At 40.5% G+C, this 17694-nt stretch overlaps 1 protein-coding gene across 1 annotated transcript in view; it reads right to left on the bottom strand.

Moving 5' to 3' along the window:
• SVEP1 (sushi, von Willebrand factor type A, EGF and pentraxin domain containing 1) overlaps window positions 1-17694 on the bottom strand; it is a 125453-nt gene that overhangs the window by 75861 nt on the left and 31898 nt on the right. The window contains exons 4-5 of the mRNA XM_042829491.1: window positions 2153-2311; window positions 1762-1941 (exon numbers count right to left, since the gene is read on the bottom strand). Coding sequence (XP_042685425.1) covers window positions 1762-1941; window positions 2153-2311 — 339 coding nt within the window. The remainder of the gene's footprint in view (window positions 1-1761; window positions 1942-2152; window positions 2312-17694) is intronic.

Here is a 17694-nt window from a genome sequence, read left to right as displayed (position 1 = left end):
CCGACGATCTACAACTTCAGAACTGTGGATGACATCTCTGTCCCACTGGAATGCAGATTTTACCAAGAAAACCATCCTTGCTGCTGCCTGGTAGGAGGCAAACCACAAAATCCTCTCCAAATGCAATTGAAAGTAAGCCAACTTGGCAACTTTCTCTCCTCTTCCCAGTAGTTGTTTACTGTTTACACTGCTGAGGCAGGACGTGCCTCCAAGCAGACGTGCATGTGGACTGATTAGAGCACGATACTCCCTCAAACTAATGAACAGGCACTCTTTAAAATGAAATTACCACAAATGGTAATAGCTACAAACTCCTCAACACTACTAAATACACTGTGAAATTATGTCTTTTGTTAAAGCCATAGGGGCACCTGAGTGCAGCAGAATGTAGGTACCCTGGATATGAAAAAAAAAGAAAAAAAATAGTCACTCATACATCTGACATATCTTTCTGTTACCACTGTTTCTGTTCATGCTTTGAAAGTATTACTCCTCATGCACACACATGTTCTGAGGCACTCACCACAAAGTGCACTCAAGAGAATAAAAAAAGATCTTAAGACTTTCATCTTGCTAGTGACAATTAGAGCTTCTGAACAGCTTTCTAATAAGCGCTATCCTAACTGCACTGCAGTGAATAAGAAAGACATTTAACAGCTGAATCATACATGCTTTATGCAGAAGATACTTTCTCTTTCATTGCTTCCAAGGAAGGCTTTCTAGAGGAAACAAGTACTACCAAGCTGTGGTTATTACTGATGAAGCTGGCATGATTTATGAGCACTGAGGAGGTAGTCAACAATGTCAATGCCTATAGGGAAGGTGGTCCCAACTCCTTTCCATCACCTGTTAAATCTAGTCATCTCTTCTGCAGGCTGTGTAACTGCAGTGCTCCTCTCTCCTCAGTGTTTCAATGCCCACATTTCTTTGGTATTTCAATATGCCCCTGGTGAAAACTGGGAGCTGAGCCCATGTTATTCTGGTCATGGTTTCATGTCTTAAATGCAAACTAATCTTGTCAACTAGGCATTTTCCAGGATCAAGAAATATTTCCATAATGTCAGTGAAAACAACAACAAAAGCATATTCTGCTTGCTCTGTGTTTTCTCCTAACATATTTTTCTGGATTAAATACATACTTTGTAGGGCTTTTTTTCATGGGTCTCAGTTAATTGCAAAACACAACTGCATTAACTGCTTTCCAATAGCAGAACAGATTTTAGCTAGCAACTGAGGAATGTTTAATGTCAAAATTCAAAGCAGTGCCAAGGGATTTTCCTTCAATGTCCTTTCCTAATTTATGCAGTAAAGTACTCCTGGGATTAACAAGACAGCTATAAACTGTGGCTTTGATCTCACTCCCCTTTATACTCTGTGTGAATGGAGACAAGCAGATCCAGCACATGTAAACATAGGATTTCTTAACGTATTTAATGGGAAGTCTTCAGGACAATGGAGAGACAAGAAAGGCAAAAATATACCCTTCCAACACTCCAAAGGAAATTGTCTCAAGACAATTTCTCAAGGCAGATTTTCCCTCACTTTTCAGACAATTTCCCAGTTAAAGGAAAATCATGCACCCACATCCAGCAGAAAGGAGGATGCCACAATGACTGGGTGGAACTTGGCATTTAGAACATTCATTCACCTAAGAGATAATAGACGCAGATCTGCACAGCCTGCTATGCAATGAGCACAGTAACCCACTGTTAAGAATAAACTAACCTTGCAGGAAAAGGCTTTGCAAGCACACATCCATACCTCTGCAAGTAGCCTCTGATCCAGACCACTGGCCATTTGGCTGACAAAGGCGGATACTGCTTCCCACGAGATCAAATCCCGCTTTGCATCGGATCCCACAGGCAGCATTGAAGTAATTGTTGCAGACATTCTGGACAAAGTAACCATTTTCAGGGGGCTTCAATTCAGGGCAGTGAACAACTAAATAATTAAACAACCACAACAGAGTTATGACACCAGTTGGAGTGTAAAAGTCTACTGAAGGAAAGCAGTATTTTTCATTTCCATCTCCACTTGCATCTTGGTAGTCTGCATGCAGTTTTACTTGTCTTTCTAGTGCAAAGAGGAATAATGGAACTGTCCCAGCCCTGCACTGTTTAATTAAATTTAATTTATGGCCAGAAACATTTACCTTCACAAGTTTGTCCTACAGCACGGTATCCCTCCTGGCACGCGCAGTCCTCAATGGAGGTACTTCCTGGTGGAGAAGTATGATTCCCATCAGGGCATGAGATACAAGTGCTTATTCCACCTGGTGAACTGTCAGGCTTGTATGTTCCTGGTGGACAAGCTGTTGAGCAAAACAAGACAAGGAAAGCATTTCAGGATACTGCATTTCACAGCTAGCATCATTTTTCAAGTTTGGCGCTTTACATTTTTTACATTCTTCTATTCTTCCTCATACAACCAGTGTCACTTACAGCAAGAACATTATCTTCTTATAGGGTGAACTAAACCCCACTCCCTGAAGGTCTCTCCAGCATCTGCTTGAGGACTGCAATGAAGTCCATGAATTACCTCCTTCAAAAGATACCTGATCCCAGAAAACAAGTCAAATTTTCACTGACAAAACCTTCATTGACCTTTTGAAGACCTTACCGATTTACAGCTGTACCAAATTAATTCAGGCAAAATTCATTCAGAACTAATATGAAGTTTGTGCACACAGATCCTTAGCATCAAGACAGCAAAAGAAGCTCACAAAACCCCCTGCCCTTGATTTACACATTTCGATTTATAGATAAACTACATACCATGCTTTCTTTAATACATGAACCACGAACAATGAAGCAATTAATCAAACTAACTGCTCCTGGCAGCTTTGGCAGTTATTTACATCCCATTTAACATCTGTAACTCTCTGTATGGGCATGCACACATCTTAAAGAGATTTCTTAAGTATCTTCAGAGGCAGGGGAAAAAAACAGGGAAAAGTGACCTCTCATTCAAGAACTTCAGAAAGGTTGGATAAGTCATAGCATTATATATCTCTCTGCTTTGAATTCTGTTCTTCAGGAATCTACAATAATCATCCTCGTTTATTTCCTAAAGGAGATCAAAGAACAGGGGAGACTTATTACCAAGTGCTGATAAAGTACTGATCAGTCTGACACCTGAAACTCAACTCAGACTTTCTTGTGCTGGAAAATATACCTCCTGATGCAAAGGATACCAGTCATCCTTAGAGTATTCTACCCCTTGATGTGGAAATCTGGGATGGGAAGCAGAATAAGGCCCCCCCCATGGTTCAGGTGGAGACAGTCAGAGACCTTCTACGCCATCTAGAAGTCCTTTGGGCCAGTTGGGATTCATTCAAGGGAGCTGGCGGAGGTGACTTTCAAGCCACTTTCCACAAACTACCAGCATTCCTCGTAAAACAGAGAAATCCCAGAAGATTCAAGGCTTGCTAATGTGATTTCCACCTACAAAGATGATCATAAGGACAACCTAGGAAACTACAGGCCTGTCAGCTTGACCTTGGTGCCAGGGAAGGTTGTGGAACAGATTGTCTTGAGTGAGATCACACGGCAGTTGTAGGACAACCAGAGGATCAGGCCCATACAGCATGGGATCACAAAAGACAGAGGTCCTGTTTGATGAATCTCATCTCCTATGACTGGGTGACCAGCACAGCAGATGAGGGAAAAGCTGCTGACGTAGTCTACCTAGACTTAAGCACAGCCTTTGACACTGTCTCCCCCAGTATTCTCCTGGGGAAGCTGACAGTCCATGGCTTGGACAGGTATGCTCTTCGCTGAGTAAAGAACTGGCTGAAGAGCTGGACCAAGAGAGTGCTAGCAGATGGGGCTAAAACCAGATGGTGACCAGTCACAAGTGGTGTTCTCCTGGGGTTGGTACTGGAGCCTGTCCTGTTTAATATCTTTATTGACAATACGGATGATGGTATTGAGTGCATCCTCAGTAAGCAAACAAACGGCACTGAGCTGGGAGGAAGTGTTGACTTGTCTGAGAGTAAGGAAAGTGCTACAGAGGGATCTGGACAGGCTGGATACCTGGGCTGAGGCCAGTAGGGTGATGTTCAACAAGACCAAGTGCCAGGTTCCACAGTTTCTTTAGTCACAACAACCTCAGGCAACACTACAGGTTTAGAACAGAGTAGCAGGAAGACTGCACTGAAGAAAAGGACCTGGGGTGCTGATAGACACTTGATCAGATATAAGCCAGCAGTGCTCCAAGAAGGCCAATGGCATCCTGGCTTATATGAGAAATAGCGCAGCCAGCAGAAGCAGGGAGGTGATCAGCTCCTGAAATCAGCTCTGGTAAGGCCATACCTTGAGAACTGTGCTCACTTTTGGGCTCCTCACTACAAGAAAGACATTGAAGCCTGGATCACGTCCAGAGAAGGGTAATGAAGTTGGTGATGGGACTGGAACACAAGTCATATGGGAAGTGGCTGGAGAAAGTGAGATTTTTCAGTTTTTTGAAGACGAGGCTCAGGGAGATCTTATTGCCCTCCAGAATTCCCTGAAAGGAGGTTGTAGTGAGGTGCTGGTCAGTCTCTTCTCCTGGGAATCTAGCAATAGGATGAGTGGGAATGGCCTCAAGTTGCACCAGTGGAAGTTCAGGGTGGATAACAGGAAAAAATTCTTCTTGAAAGAGTGGTGAGGCATTGGAATGAGATGCTGAGAGTGTTGAGTCACCATCCCCAGAGGTGTTTAAGAAACACGCAAATGTGGTGCTAAGGATGATTTTAGAGGTCTTTCCCAACCTTGATGACTCTAAGATTCTATGAAACCTTAGCAAGTATTTTGGATAAATTATACAATAGTAGCTTTATTATCTGTGCATTTTTTCTAATGGCCATACTTTCCCATGCAGACTGCAAGTAAGCCAGCACATTTCCCGCCCTCAGCACACTTTGTGCCATCTGATGTAGCTCTTCATGGCACAGAGACCAGAACAGGGCAAAGCACAGCTTGGCTCTCAGGTTACTGAGCCCAACTATAAATGACCCCTGGTTTTCCACTTTATGCAGTAAGATAAGAAAACAGCTTCCTATTTTTTTGGCAACTGAAAAAAACTACTCCTACTCCTCCCCCCCCCCACCCCTCAAAAAAAAAAACCACAAAGGAAACCTGAGCATCTTCTTCTGAGACTTGCCAACCAAACTCAATTTTCCTCAATTAAATTTTATGGCCTTTAAAAATCAACCTGTACGAACAGTTAACATTTCTTTCCAAGAAAAGCACTGTCTTTTGAATGGCTTCCAGAGATAATATTTCTGTTTCTTTTTCAGAAAAATTTACAATTTTATTTAGAAGAAAGCAATCAAAGTGATTACCAGATAAGTGGTCATGTTGGGTAGAGTAGATTGGCTTCAACTTACATGCATGTTATATACATTTTTAAATGACAATGAAAACACACCTACATGGTAAATGGTGTACGTACAACCATGAAATGCAAAGGAGGGAAATAGGGTGGAAGTATGTAGCTAGAATTAGAGCTGAAAACTTTCCAATTTTCATTTGGGACTTCTGGGAAGAGCATTTTGAAAAAAAAACCACAACAAATCTCCTTCATACATTTTACCCACTTTTTCTATTGAAGATATTCCTCTTGGACAGTTACTGTTTCCTTCCCCTCTTTGGTGAAAAAGTCCTCTCCTTGCATTTCAGGTCATCTCAGATGAGGAAGTAGCAACTCTTTCCTAATTTTGTTTGGAGAACTATAGAATGAAAATAGGCATCCATGCTACCACATGGGCACCCAAGCCAGCAATCTGCTTATAACTTAGAGTCAGACTGGCTTGACTTTCAGAATGACGCAAGTGGTTCATTCTGAAACTACACTTGCAATTAGCTCTTGCCAGTGAAGATGCAGGAGGTAAATAGTACTGTTGAAGTGGTTATTAAGGTCTGTACTGGGAAAGATGAATGCCCTCAAATGCCCTGACTCATTTCCTAATGCTTTAAATTGCTTGCATTTTTGAAAAGCTGAAATATATCCTGCCTTGACTTTTTATGTAGTTTTCTCCAAGCCTCTATTCCTATGTTGCTCACTAACCCCCATCTACCCTTGACATATTCAGCTTGCAAACTCCACCTGAGCTACATTCAAAATTTTCACCACATAATACAGAGCTATTTTCAAGTGTGTGTACTACAGTTATTGTATGATGCCAATGAACGGTTTAGGAATTGAGCATAAGCACCCTGGCCTGTATGCATTTTGTGCATCACAGCCACTAAAGTTAGTCTGGCTGCAGCTTAAGCTGAAACCACTCACAGTTAGCTGTGGAAGATCAGAGGTTCAGCTACTTGCTGGACTTGTCTGATTGAGCTGCCCTGAAGACCCATGCCCTCCTTACTCACAGCACAGGAGCATGGCCCGAGTCTACATACAATGATGCATTCACAAGAAAGAGAAAATCTCATCTGAAGAACATGTTGTCTCAGCCATGAAGGACTGCATCTGCCTCTTCCAGGTCTCATGAAAGAATCTAGCTGTGTCAGATTCTGCAAAATTTGGACCACCATTCTGCTCTCACTGATACGCCTTCTATACCCATATAAGCTACCTGCAGCGTAGATCATTTTCTCCAGCACTAATCTGTGAAAACGATTTTCTTTTATTTCAAAGCTTGCTTCCTGTTGAAAACAATGTAATTGTGGAAAAAGTCTCAAAACAGCGTGTGGATGAGCCTCAGTAAATCTCTAAATCCAGCACTTTGAAGAATAACAAAAAATTCCAGGAATTTTAGGAACGGGGAAATGATTTTAATGGTATTAGCCATTACAGAGAAAAGATACTCTGAAGTGTGCACATTTGCATGTACAATCTTCTCAATAAATGATCTAAATATTATCTATATAGGAATCACATTGTTTCTCAAGAATAAAGATGACGAGTAGGAAAATGCCTTTTGTTTAATGTGAACACTGAGATATCCCAGGGGATTCGTTTTGTTTTTTTTTTCATTAACAGGAATGAAAGTGTAATTTGTAGCAGGGATTAGTCTGATAACTCAAGTAAGCAGAGGTCCTAAACTTTCCAAGCATACAAAGATGGCTCATACTAAAGCTGTCACCAACAGCAACCTGCTTTCATAAAATGGTGGACATTCACCAACAATACTCATTCAGATTCTAGTGTCCATTGTAATGACAGTGCATTAATCTTTTAATAGCAAATAAGAGTGAAATAATACATGCTTACTTCAGCACGCCTCCTGTATTATCCTCCTCAGTTAAGGTCTCCTGAGGTATACAACTAACTGAGAAGGAAAAAAAAAATAAAAACCTTGCACACTCCTCCTTGCTTTGAATAGTATAGGGCACGATGCTTCTCAGTTAACGATGGAACATACTTTCTTACTAATCTAACAAGAAAAACAATAACTTGCATGTAGAAGTGAATCAGCAGAAAGCAAACATGACACAAGGTGTGAATAAAAACACTTCAGTCAATGCATATGCACGGACAGCATAAGTACAGATGAAAAACCTGCCTGAATACGAACAATGGATGTGGAAAGTCTGAAAACAAACAAACAAAAACAAAACCAACCAACCAAACAAAAAACACATAAAAACAACAGAAGAGAGAATTTCAAATTAATACAAATTCCACTCTGCCTGCAAACAGATGACCAGCTTGATATTTTAATCTTCAAGCAAGAATTTAGCGCTGTAAAAACAACAACATAAAACAAAGGAAGTTTCAGAGGTTCACTGATCACTTAACATGCATTACCCTGTTGTCTTTAAACTGCAAATACTAATGCAGTAGCAAACTGCATTGAACTGTATTGAATGGCATGAAGACTACATCTGGGACTGAAGGATATCTGTATTCTTCCGCTGAATGAATTAATGCAAATTTTAAAGGCAAATAATTCTGCCTAAAAATGTAAATCTTTTAAAATCCTGGCAGTGCAGGCAAGCTCAATTTCTTCTCCAATTATGCTAGTATATCTAAGTCACTGAAATGGAATTATTCTTGAATTATCCCAGTACGAGAGAGAGGAGAGATGAACTCCATCTATTTCAAAGATTAATTTGAGGGATTTCCTATTTCTTTCAATTCCTAATTTCTCCCACTAACTACATTTAGTCAGTAATCTTTAGCATGAGCTGTTCTTTCCACAGCTGATGCTAATGAAGAATACGATTAAAGGTTTATCTCCTGAGGATGTGGCAGGAATCAGTTAGGCAATATCCTGCTCTCTCTTGCATCAACCCGAGTTCCATCTGTACACTGCTACGGTGCTAACTGTAGTCTGTAGTTCTCATTTTTCCTCATACATGTAAAGCTGAAATGAAATGATACTTTGATGCAAATCACAAATACAGAAATGGATTTAACTCAATCTCCAAACTTCTTAAGTGACAAAAGCCTAGTTTTCCACTTAATTAAATTGGTTTTATACCACTGCAATTACTGATTATATGGATATGCCTTCAGCATAATGAAATGGCAAATTCGTCCCAGAGTCAGATTATTTCATGAACATCTATAATAGTTTTGGTTTTCCATCATCTATTAAAAATGATAAAATCATATGTCACAGAATCTCTCAACAATGATCACTGGATGTTTGTATTTGATTCTTCTCCTGTTGCCTCAGTCCCTTTTTACTGAACATACACAGAGAGGAGATTTTTGGTAATCTGGATCTTTGACCTGGCAAACAAGGTCTTTTTATTCGTTCACTGGAAGCTGTAGAGAATATTCAGTATGTGCCTAGAACTACTGTAAATTATAGTCCATAACATCAGGAGATGTTATGAGTTTGGAGGAGAAGAATTATAGCTTGGAGGCATTGGCTATATCTCATTCCTTTACTGAATTTAAGATTCTTGTGCCTTGGCAATATCAAAATACGTACAAAAATGAGAAACGATGTCTCCCTGACTTGCGTGTCTGTGAAACAAGTGCTTGCGGCAGTATTTCCCATTCCTCATGGTTTAAATCAGGCACCATGAATGGGCCTCACTATTCAGCATTGTTATTTTACTAAACAGAAGTTCACAAGGAAGCTAGTATAGAGAATTTAAAGTACATCATCATGCATTGAATCTTTCAACACTGATACCGTCACCTCTTGTCATGACAAAGTATAATCAGATTTGCCTAGGGCCCAGGCACACCCTCTTCTAGAAGAAGCGATGGGAATGAAAGGACATACATCCCACAGCAATGGCTTGCAAAATAAATGCGCAGGAAATGGCTGCTTTGAGCTGCAACTCAACTTTCATGGAGGGAATATAAATTCCCATTTCACACCAGACTTCACAGAATGGCAAAACGGTTTGAGATGGAGGGGATTTCAGGAATCATCAAGTTCCAACCTCCCTACTGCAGACAGGACTGCCAGCTGCTAGATCAAGTACTAAATCAGGCTGCCCAGGGCTCCATCCAATCTGGCCTTGAGCATCTCTAGGGACATGGCTTCCACAGTCTCTCTGGGCAGCCTATGCCAATTCCTCACCATCCTCTCAGTGAAAAACCACCCAGTAACATCTAAATCTTCCCTCCTTTAGTTCAAAACCAATTCCCCTTGTCCTGTCACTATCTACTTGTCTAAACAGTTGACTTCCCTCCTGTTCATAATCTTTTAAATACCGGAAGGCCACAACGAGGAATCCCCACAGCCTTCTCCGAATGAAGCAAGCCCAACTTCATCAGCCTGTCTACACAAGAGAGGTGACCTAGCCCTTTGATCATCTTCCTGGCCCTCTTCTAGACCCCCTCCAAAAGCTTCACATCTTTCTTGTGTCAGCAGCCACAGACCTGAATACAGTCCTCCAGCTGGACCTCAGGAGGGCAGAAGAGAGGGGATCAATCACCACCATCACCCTGCTGGTCACCCATTTTGATGCAGCCCAGGATACCAGTGGCCTTGCGGGCTGCAAACTGGTTCATGTTCAGATCTTCACCAACCAGAGCCCCTAAGTCCTTATTGGCAGGGCTACTCTAAAAGAGTTCTTCTTCCAGTTACACGTATCTGGGATTACCTCAAACCAAGTGCAAAACCTTGCACTCTACTTTGCTGAACCTCATTAGCTTCATAAGGGCCCACCTTTCAAGTTTATCAAGGTCTCTCTGGATAGCATCCCTACCTTCTGCCAAATCAACTGCACCACTCAGCTTGGTAAGGCTTTCTGATGCTTTCCCACTTGCTGCTGCAGCAGAGCAATTGTGGCCCCACCTCACTGTACCCACATGCAGAAAAACAGACTACATTGTACGCTGAAATATAGCTCCCAGGACCTACACATGAAGATCATTAAGCTTGCTTATCAAAGACTAGTAGCTTTTGTTGTCACATTTAAATTATGTGGGAAGGGTTTTTATTTTTGTTTTTAAATCTCTTATATGGCAGTATATGGCAGATATGTCAGAACAGGTACTTTGTGCCCATGAAATGCATTTGGAAAGCTGACAAGAAAAAAAATCAAATCTTTGGCAGATACTCTAATCCTCTTTTCTGTAGTATGCAACATGTATGGTATCATAAAAAACATGAGCCAGGAGCATGCTAGGATTACAATAAATATGTGAGGAAGTGGCTTTAGTTAAACACTTGACATGTATGACTGCAAAAGAAAAACCTTGTGCTTACCTTTAAGTGTATAGATCAGAAAAGGATTTCTAGTAAGTCCCAGCATGTTCTCCAACTCCTTAATACCTTCTGGCATATGCTCTGCATTAATTTTAGACAGCGCTGAACCTGTTCATCCATCTGTTCTTTGTGTTCCTTAGTATCCTTTCTCACAGCCATGTGATCAGCACTTTAAAAAGCTAGATGTCTTCTCTGTTATTATTTGATGTATTTTGCTACTTTTCTATTAGACTTACAAATTTCCTTTAACTGAGGGAGTGGGCTAAATCAACTCGTAAGTCCAGCTACTTTTACATATCATAAACAGGGAAAGGACAAACTGACACAAACCTTTTCATTGAGTTTAAAGACATCAAAAATTCAATAACGCACTTCCAAGTAGGTTTCAGAACTGAGAACAAAACTTTGGGATGCCCTAGCTCCAGATCTCGGCAGAAGTAACCTGCACACAGTGAGAACCCTGATTGCACTCCCACAGGACAAGAGAACAGGAAAATTACCTGAAAAATGCTGTCCTTTAAGTGAGCATAACATCTCAGTATCCTAAGCATAAATGGTGTGGAGGAACAATCTCCCTGTTGAAGAATAAGAGCTCGAAAGCTGTATCATACTTCGTAGAAGCTAAGATGCTTGCAAGGATCTTCCACAGGGAGGTCTGGCCATGGGCCACAACCTTGCTGAGCATCCCTGGGTAGCCTTGGGGCCTGAGTGTGTAGCAGTCACCAGCATGTAACCCTATCTGAACTGAGGCAGTTTTGATTTAGCAGTCACGGAAGACAGCATTTAGTGAAGAGCCAGAACACTATCATCTACTGAAACAAAACCGTGAGCTTACGATCACAAAGATAACATAGAGCTAGTGGTGAAACACAGAGCTTTGCTGGTTAACTACACACAGAAATGACATTTGTGCAATAAAATTAAGCTCTTTTGGTTGAGATCTTAGTGGCATTTCAACAGTGCTTACACAGTCGCATTGATGCTTTTGGAAGACACACAAAAAGCAAATATGAATATGACTACTAAGTGTGAGTACCAGACCATGCCAGCGCTTTTGACTTTTAGAGGATTTTAGAAGATTGACTTTTGGACAAGGATTTACATCCTCATGCCCTCACATATTTCTAACATACACCTTATTAAAATTGTCAATCCCAGAAGTAGTAGAAGTTCAGAGAAGTTATATTTGATTGCGTAAACTTTATCATGTAAATGAACATTATTTATGAAATTAATCGTGTGCAAATGAAGTCTCTGCGTCCAAAACTCTGCACACAAACAGACTTAAAAGGACAGATACAAATATTCTGCAAATGCTTTGCTCTGAACAAAACTATTATACAGCAGGCTTCTCTGGACACAGTTTTTACATAATCACAGACGTACATTCCTCAGTAACCTTTATCACTGCTGATGTGTGAGTACATGCTACTGTAAATACTCATGTTCCAAGTGCCCTGGATCTCTGCATACCTTCCTACTATTTAAATGAATAAACGCTGAAAAGGAATATCACCATCCTACCCTTGGTGCACTTTTTAACTATTTTAATGTACGTGCTATGAAGACACACTTTTGCTTTTACAGATCTGTAGAAAAATACAAACAGGCTGAAATAAACTAAATTCCATTAAAGGAAACAAACAAACATTTCATTTAGTTTGTGCTACCCAGAAATGACAAAAGAACTGATTCAGAAATAGTAGTATCTGGTCTGAAAGCAGAAGAAGTTCAGTCTTCCCTAGGCTTGGATATAACCATTGTGAAACGTATCCAACAACTTTCCTTTTCGCTTTCGTTGACAGAGAGGGTTTGGGTCCAGGAAAGAAAAAAAAAGGCAGCCAAGAAACATTTGCAAAGTGGGATTCAAATCAGATGTGGGGAGAAAACTAACTCCTCTGTTAATTTACCCAGGTTTCGCAGTACTGGTATGTTTCTGTAAAAGAGAACATCTTTGGTGGTTAAAAGATCCATTCTCCACCATGTTCATCCATTCAGAAACTGATAGATTCATGTTTACATAATCTTGGGACTTAAGAGTGTAACTGAAAAATAATTCTCTGTTCAAACTGGATGTACAAACTGGCTTTCTTAAGAGCAGCAACCTGCATGAGGGGTCCTGGAGGAGTTGGAGACAACTTCTCCTTCTGTCAGAAACTGTGGATTTAATCTGGCAAAACATTAACAGGGTCTGGCAAAGTCCTGAATTTTTTTACTAGTTCAATCTGAAATGTTCTACATCTGCTGCTGCCCCCAGCACCCGCCTCCAGTGGTTGCTGCTGCATAAGATTACGAATGAAAAAATACATACCTATTTCTTCCTCCTTTCTCTGTGGATTGGCACAGCTCCAGTTGCTGAATCACAGAGGGGGAATGCATCAAGTGAAAGCTATTATAAACAGGAAAGTTAAGCCATTTCGACCAGACCTTCAATAAACTGTCACTATGGCATGAGGTGCCAAATTTGGCTTGCTTTCCACATCCCTTTATTTTTATCATTTAAACATAGTTTTCAACAGCAATGATTATACTATTAAGCAACATCTCTAAGCACTGAAGATACAGCACATGACCGTGCAGATGGAGAACACATGTCACTAATTCCATGTTTATTTACTTAGCAGCCTGGGGTGAGAGTCAGACAGTTTTTGGTTAACTTAAAAGAGCTGAAGCGCATGCAATGGCTCAGGCCAATAATCAGACAATAAAAAGTGGTGTTTTTGCCAATGATTTTTTCACATATTGTGAAACTACCCCAGCTATCCCTGAGTAGAGTTCAGCAAACTGCTATAATCTTGATGTCAGAGTTTCTACTAAATTCTTGGAATCATTACAGACACCCATGGTTTACTGTGAAAAATACCATAAATCCCATTGTCCATTCCTCACTCAAAATTCTTAGGAAAACTGACAGGATCCCCTGAATTCTTTTAGAATGATCCGAACTATGCAGATCAAAATAAGAGTTTTGTTTGTGGAATGTGAAAGCACTAGGAGAACAACCAGATCAATCTGGTCAGTACTAGCTGCTGCAAGCTCAGAAAGTATTCAGAAAGCATTCAGAGAAGAGATGGCTTCTCATTCTGTTTCCCCCAGCTTTCCATGTCCCTTTCCCTTCTTATTTCTTTGTAAGACAGAAACAAAGTTCTTCCTTAAGGACTTTTGCTGAAGCAGTCAGCTGCATGCAAAAGGGTTAGCTCAGATTTGAACCCAAGAAATGTGTTTTAAGTACTTAGTCCTGTGCCCTGACAACCAAGTATGCTTTAACACCGCAAAAGCTATTTAAAAACAAAAGAAAACAAAAAACTTACTGCTCTGTATTGCACAGTACTCCATCTCACAAAGCTTTGCTCCATGCAAACGTTCCTGAATAGCACCATTGCATCTCTGACCCTAGACAGCAGTAGCCTGGTCTCTGTTTCTTAGCCACTATGGAAAGTCTTAACCCTCTCCAGTATAGATAAGTTTTCTCAAGGAAAAGGAATCTCTGGGTAAGAAACTTTATGTTTTCAGAAGATCCTTCCATGCTATCGGTGCTGACCAAATATACCTAAGTAGCAACCTGTAACACCTGGAGGCTCTGCTGAAACTGAGTCGTTTAAAAGAGCCTGACAGCCTGCTGTTGCTGCCAGAAAAGGAGCTGGGAGCAGTCAGATTCTTTCAGGAATTGTCTGATACTCAGTCTCTCTGTACCTGAAAGTGAAATCAAGCTCTATGGTGTATTTCTTCAGTTTCTTCTCATTTTCAAGGGTGTCTTTAGTACCTTAAAGATGCAGAAACAGTTGCTCACTTTCTAAAGGACTGTAAGGTCACTTAAATGTTTTAAGAATAAAATGATCTGGTCTGCACTTCTAGTGGACCACACTCCTGGTCCCATTTCCCATTCTAAATGTACTGAATAAGGCTTTATTGAGCTTTATTCAGCCACAAGTAAGACTATCTACACCTGCAGGGATGAAGAATGAGAATGAAAATGTTCATAAGTGCAATCTGAAGCAAAGAAAATAGGTAACAATGATAAACTGCTGCTTCATGGAACTAATAAGAGTTAGAACTATTAAACAACCGATAGCAAAATAGGAAATCTAATTCTGAACAGCACTTTATTCTAACTAGATAAGTTCGCAAAATAATTTATACTGTCTACAAATATCCCATTGTTTTTTGAGTTGAGCTCACTGTTCTGAGCTTTAACTTCTTGCACTTCTGCAGAATGTAAACAGTTGATGGATGCAAGCAACAGATGACAAACTACCTCTTAGGCTGAGGAATGCATGAGCCACTGCAATTATTATTTCAACGTAGGAATCCTCCCTAATGTGACCCTAAAAGTAACAGAGATAAATCAATTGCTAACATCAGTGGGGGTGAATAAGACCTTACAGTCAGCATTGTGAAGCCCCACAATCACAGACTGTGGATTCACTATCTTTACCACTAGGCTGCGTTTCAGTCTCAGGGGCAAAACCAGACACAACTGCTGCCATCCATCTTGTGCATCTTGAAGGACAGGTAGTAAGGGGCAAAACAAGAAGACAGGAAGAGGTCCTTCACATTCTCAGGGTGCTGACTGCATTCTTGCCCTGAAAGCAAACAGTCCAGGTTCCTGCTGAGATACTGCTTGTGCTGGTGAAGAGTAATTGGGTCAGTGAAAACAGAAGCCAATCTGGAAGTTCAGATGAGCACAAGACCTAAGTTAGAACTGAGGACCATACGAACTGTTCTTGGGGCCACAGAGTACCCACTAATGCTTCTAGGCAAACGCTAATAGTACCTAGGCTTAGACTACTATTACTGTGGATAAGAAAGGAAAACAACATCATTGTCATGTACTGGAATAGACAGAAATCAAGGTAACCCTCAGCTACACAACGTACATCACAGTCTCAGGCTGGTATGCCCTCTCCCAGTCAGATTTCTTGTGGTCACATTACTTCTGTTCTTCAGGATTTGAACTGTGGGCTCAAGAAGGGCTACTGCTTCAAGAACCTTATGTGAACGGGAACATGGCTACTCATATTGCTGAAATCCAGACACTAATGATTAGCAGGTGTCCTTGCCCTCGTGTACTCCTGCGCTATGACATAGCCACCACACCCTTGAAACTGCACTTCCAAGAGGGACCTCTGTCAAGTGTCTTTGGCCCACTAGGAGAAGTATGGATACTCACAGAAGCACTTTGTTTTTAAAATGGTGTTGCATTTTGCAAGGCTGTGTATCTTGAATTTCTATTCAGCAGTAATAGAGAATAAAATTGTACATCTAATTCCTCCGCAACTCACAACAACATGAAAGCTAAAGAGAAAGGGATGGCAAGCGATTGCACACTTTGTTACTAAGTACACTGAGCTACAGCTTAGATTCTGACAAGGAAATCAAATATTTGCATTTCAGAAGGCAATATTCTTTACCAAACTGACAACAGAAATAGGACGAGAGGGCAAGAGCATTTTTAGGTGTATAAGTCAATGACTCCATGAGGTATTAATGAAGGTCCAAAAGAAACACCCACTCAACTTAATGTAGCAATTCTAATGAAAAACCATGATGTTTATCAAATTTTCCTTAGGTTCTACCCTGACATCAAGACTTCTCAGAATAAGGGTATCCAGCCTCCCACTCTCCTCCTAGTTCTGTGAACTGAGTTACTCAGAAAGTAAAGTTCTGTAGCAAATCCTTCTTCCCTATCCTGACTAGAGGACTAAGACACCTCTGTAACTCAGAGGCCAAAAAGATGCAGAAGACTTGAACTAGTTGTCTGCTGCATATAAAGGAACTAGAGATCCCCTAGTAAGTAACCTGCTCTGGGCTTGTCTTCTACAATGTTGAAGTTGTTGCAGCAGATTTTCCCAGGCATGCTTCAGAGGATGTTTCACAGTCAGCAGATGGGCAAAGTGTGAAATGTGGGACAGGTACAGAAAACATAGGAAGAAGCCAACACTCTCCTCCAAAGCTCCCAGGATTTTTACACAAACTCAGAATATAAATAAATTCCTTTAAATTAATGCAACTTTAGAGTGTCCTTAGCCCATGTAGATCTAGGTGTCTTTATCTTCCATAATGATGTCTCCTGTCCCTCTTCAGATACAGCTTTTAATACCGGCTGTGCGAATTTCCAGACAAGAATATTCCCAGGGGAGTCAGAACATGCACTCTTTTGTCATAAAACCATACAAAACAGAGCTGAAGGGAAGTCTGAATTCATGAACAGGAGTGTTGTGCTATGCACTATTCTGTTCACCACTAGCCAGCGAACAGCAGCAATTCTTTTGAAAAAAAGAACATGCAGAATTAACAGCCACAATGTAGGAAAAATTCTTGTATTATTGAGAAACAAACCACACACCACAAGAAGATGGAAGCTTTGCATGGGTGTTTACTATGGCATTTATGAGGGAACACCCTTTGCTTGAACTTTATGAGCTTCAGATTCACTTTTTTTTTTTTTTAGCTTTCCTCAGAATGTTTCTTTTGCTGTCACAAAAGAAAAAGAAAAAATAAAGCAATAAAACTAGCAGATTAGCCTCTTTGCCAGGAGAAAGAGCCAGTTCTCAGCTGTCACAAAAGCGTTCAGCTTTGCATAAAATCAATACAGCTGCACACACCTACACAGATGGAAATTTTGCCATTCATAATGTAAGACCACAGTGCAGTACTTAATGATGTCGTTTTCTCTTCCAAACCCATCAGTTTCACATTGTAACCACAAGACTACAATTAGATCATATAGCTAGCTACATCATACCAACTTCTGTAAAATTAATCTTCCTCAGATTCCCACCATTAAAAGATCCATTAATTCTTCTCATTCTTGTGGATGAGAATAACAGAGGAAAAGAAAACACTTTCTAATTTGAAAAAAAAAAAAAAAAGAAAAAAAAAAAGAAGCAGATTGGATAGATAAAAATGAACTGCTTACACTACCTTCAGATGTGAGAGCAGCTAAAACATCTGCACTGGACATATGAGTCGCTGGTCTGGCTTTGTTTTGCATGGTAGCAAATGAACCCCTAGGGTTTTGGCCTGAAGAGGCTCTCATTTTTTCAGAGTCTTGATCTCTGTTTTCAGCAAAACACCAACAAAGC

Source organism: Centrocercus urophasianus, unplaced genomic scaffold (assembly GCF_019232065.1).
Source record: "Centrocercus urophasianus isolate 14NV4802_14NV808 unplaced genomic scaffold, USGS_Curo_1.0 seq_31, whole genome shotgun sequence".
In the NCBI taxonomy this organism is placed as follows: Eukaryota; Metazoa; Chordata; class Aves; order Galliformes; family Phasianidae; genus Centrocercus; species Centrocercus urophasianus.
Note: the sequence above shows the minus strand (reverse complement) of the source record. Positions and strands in the feature narration are given on the sequence as shown.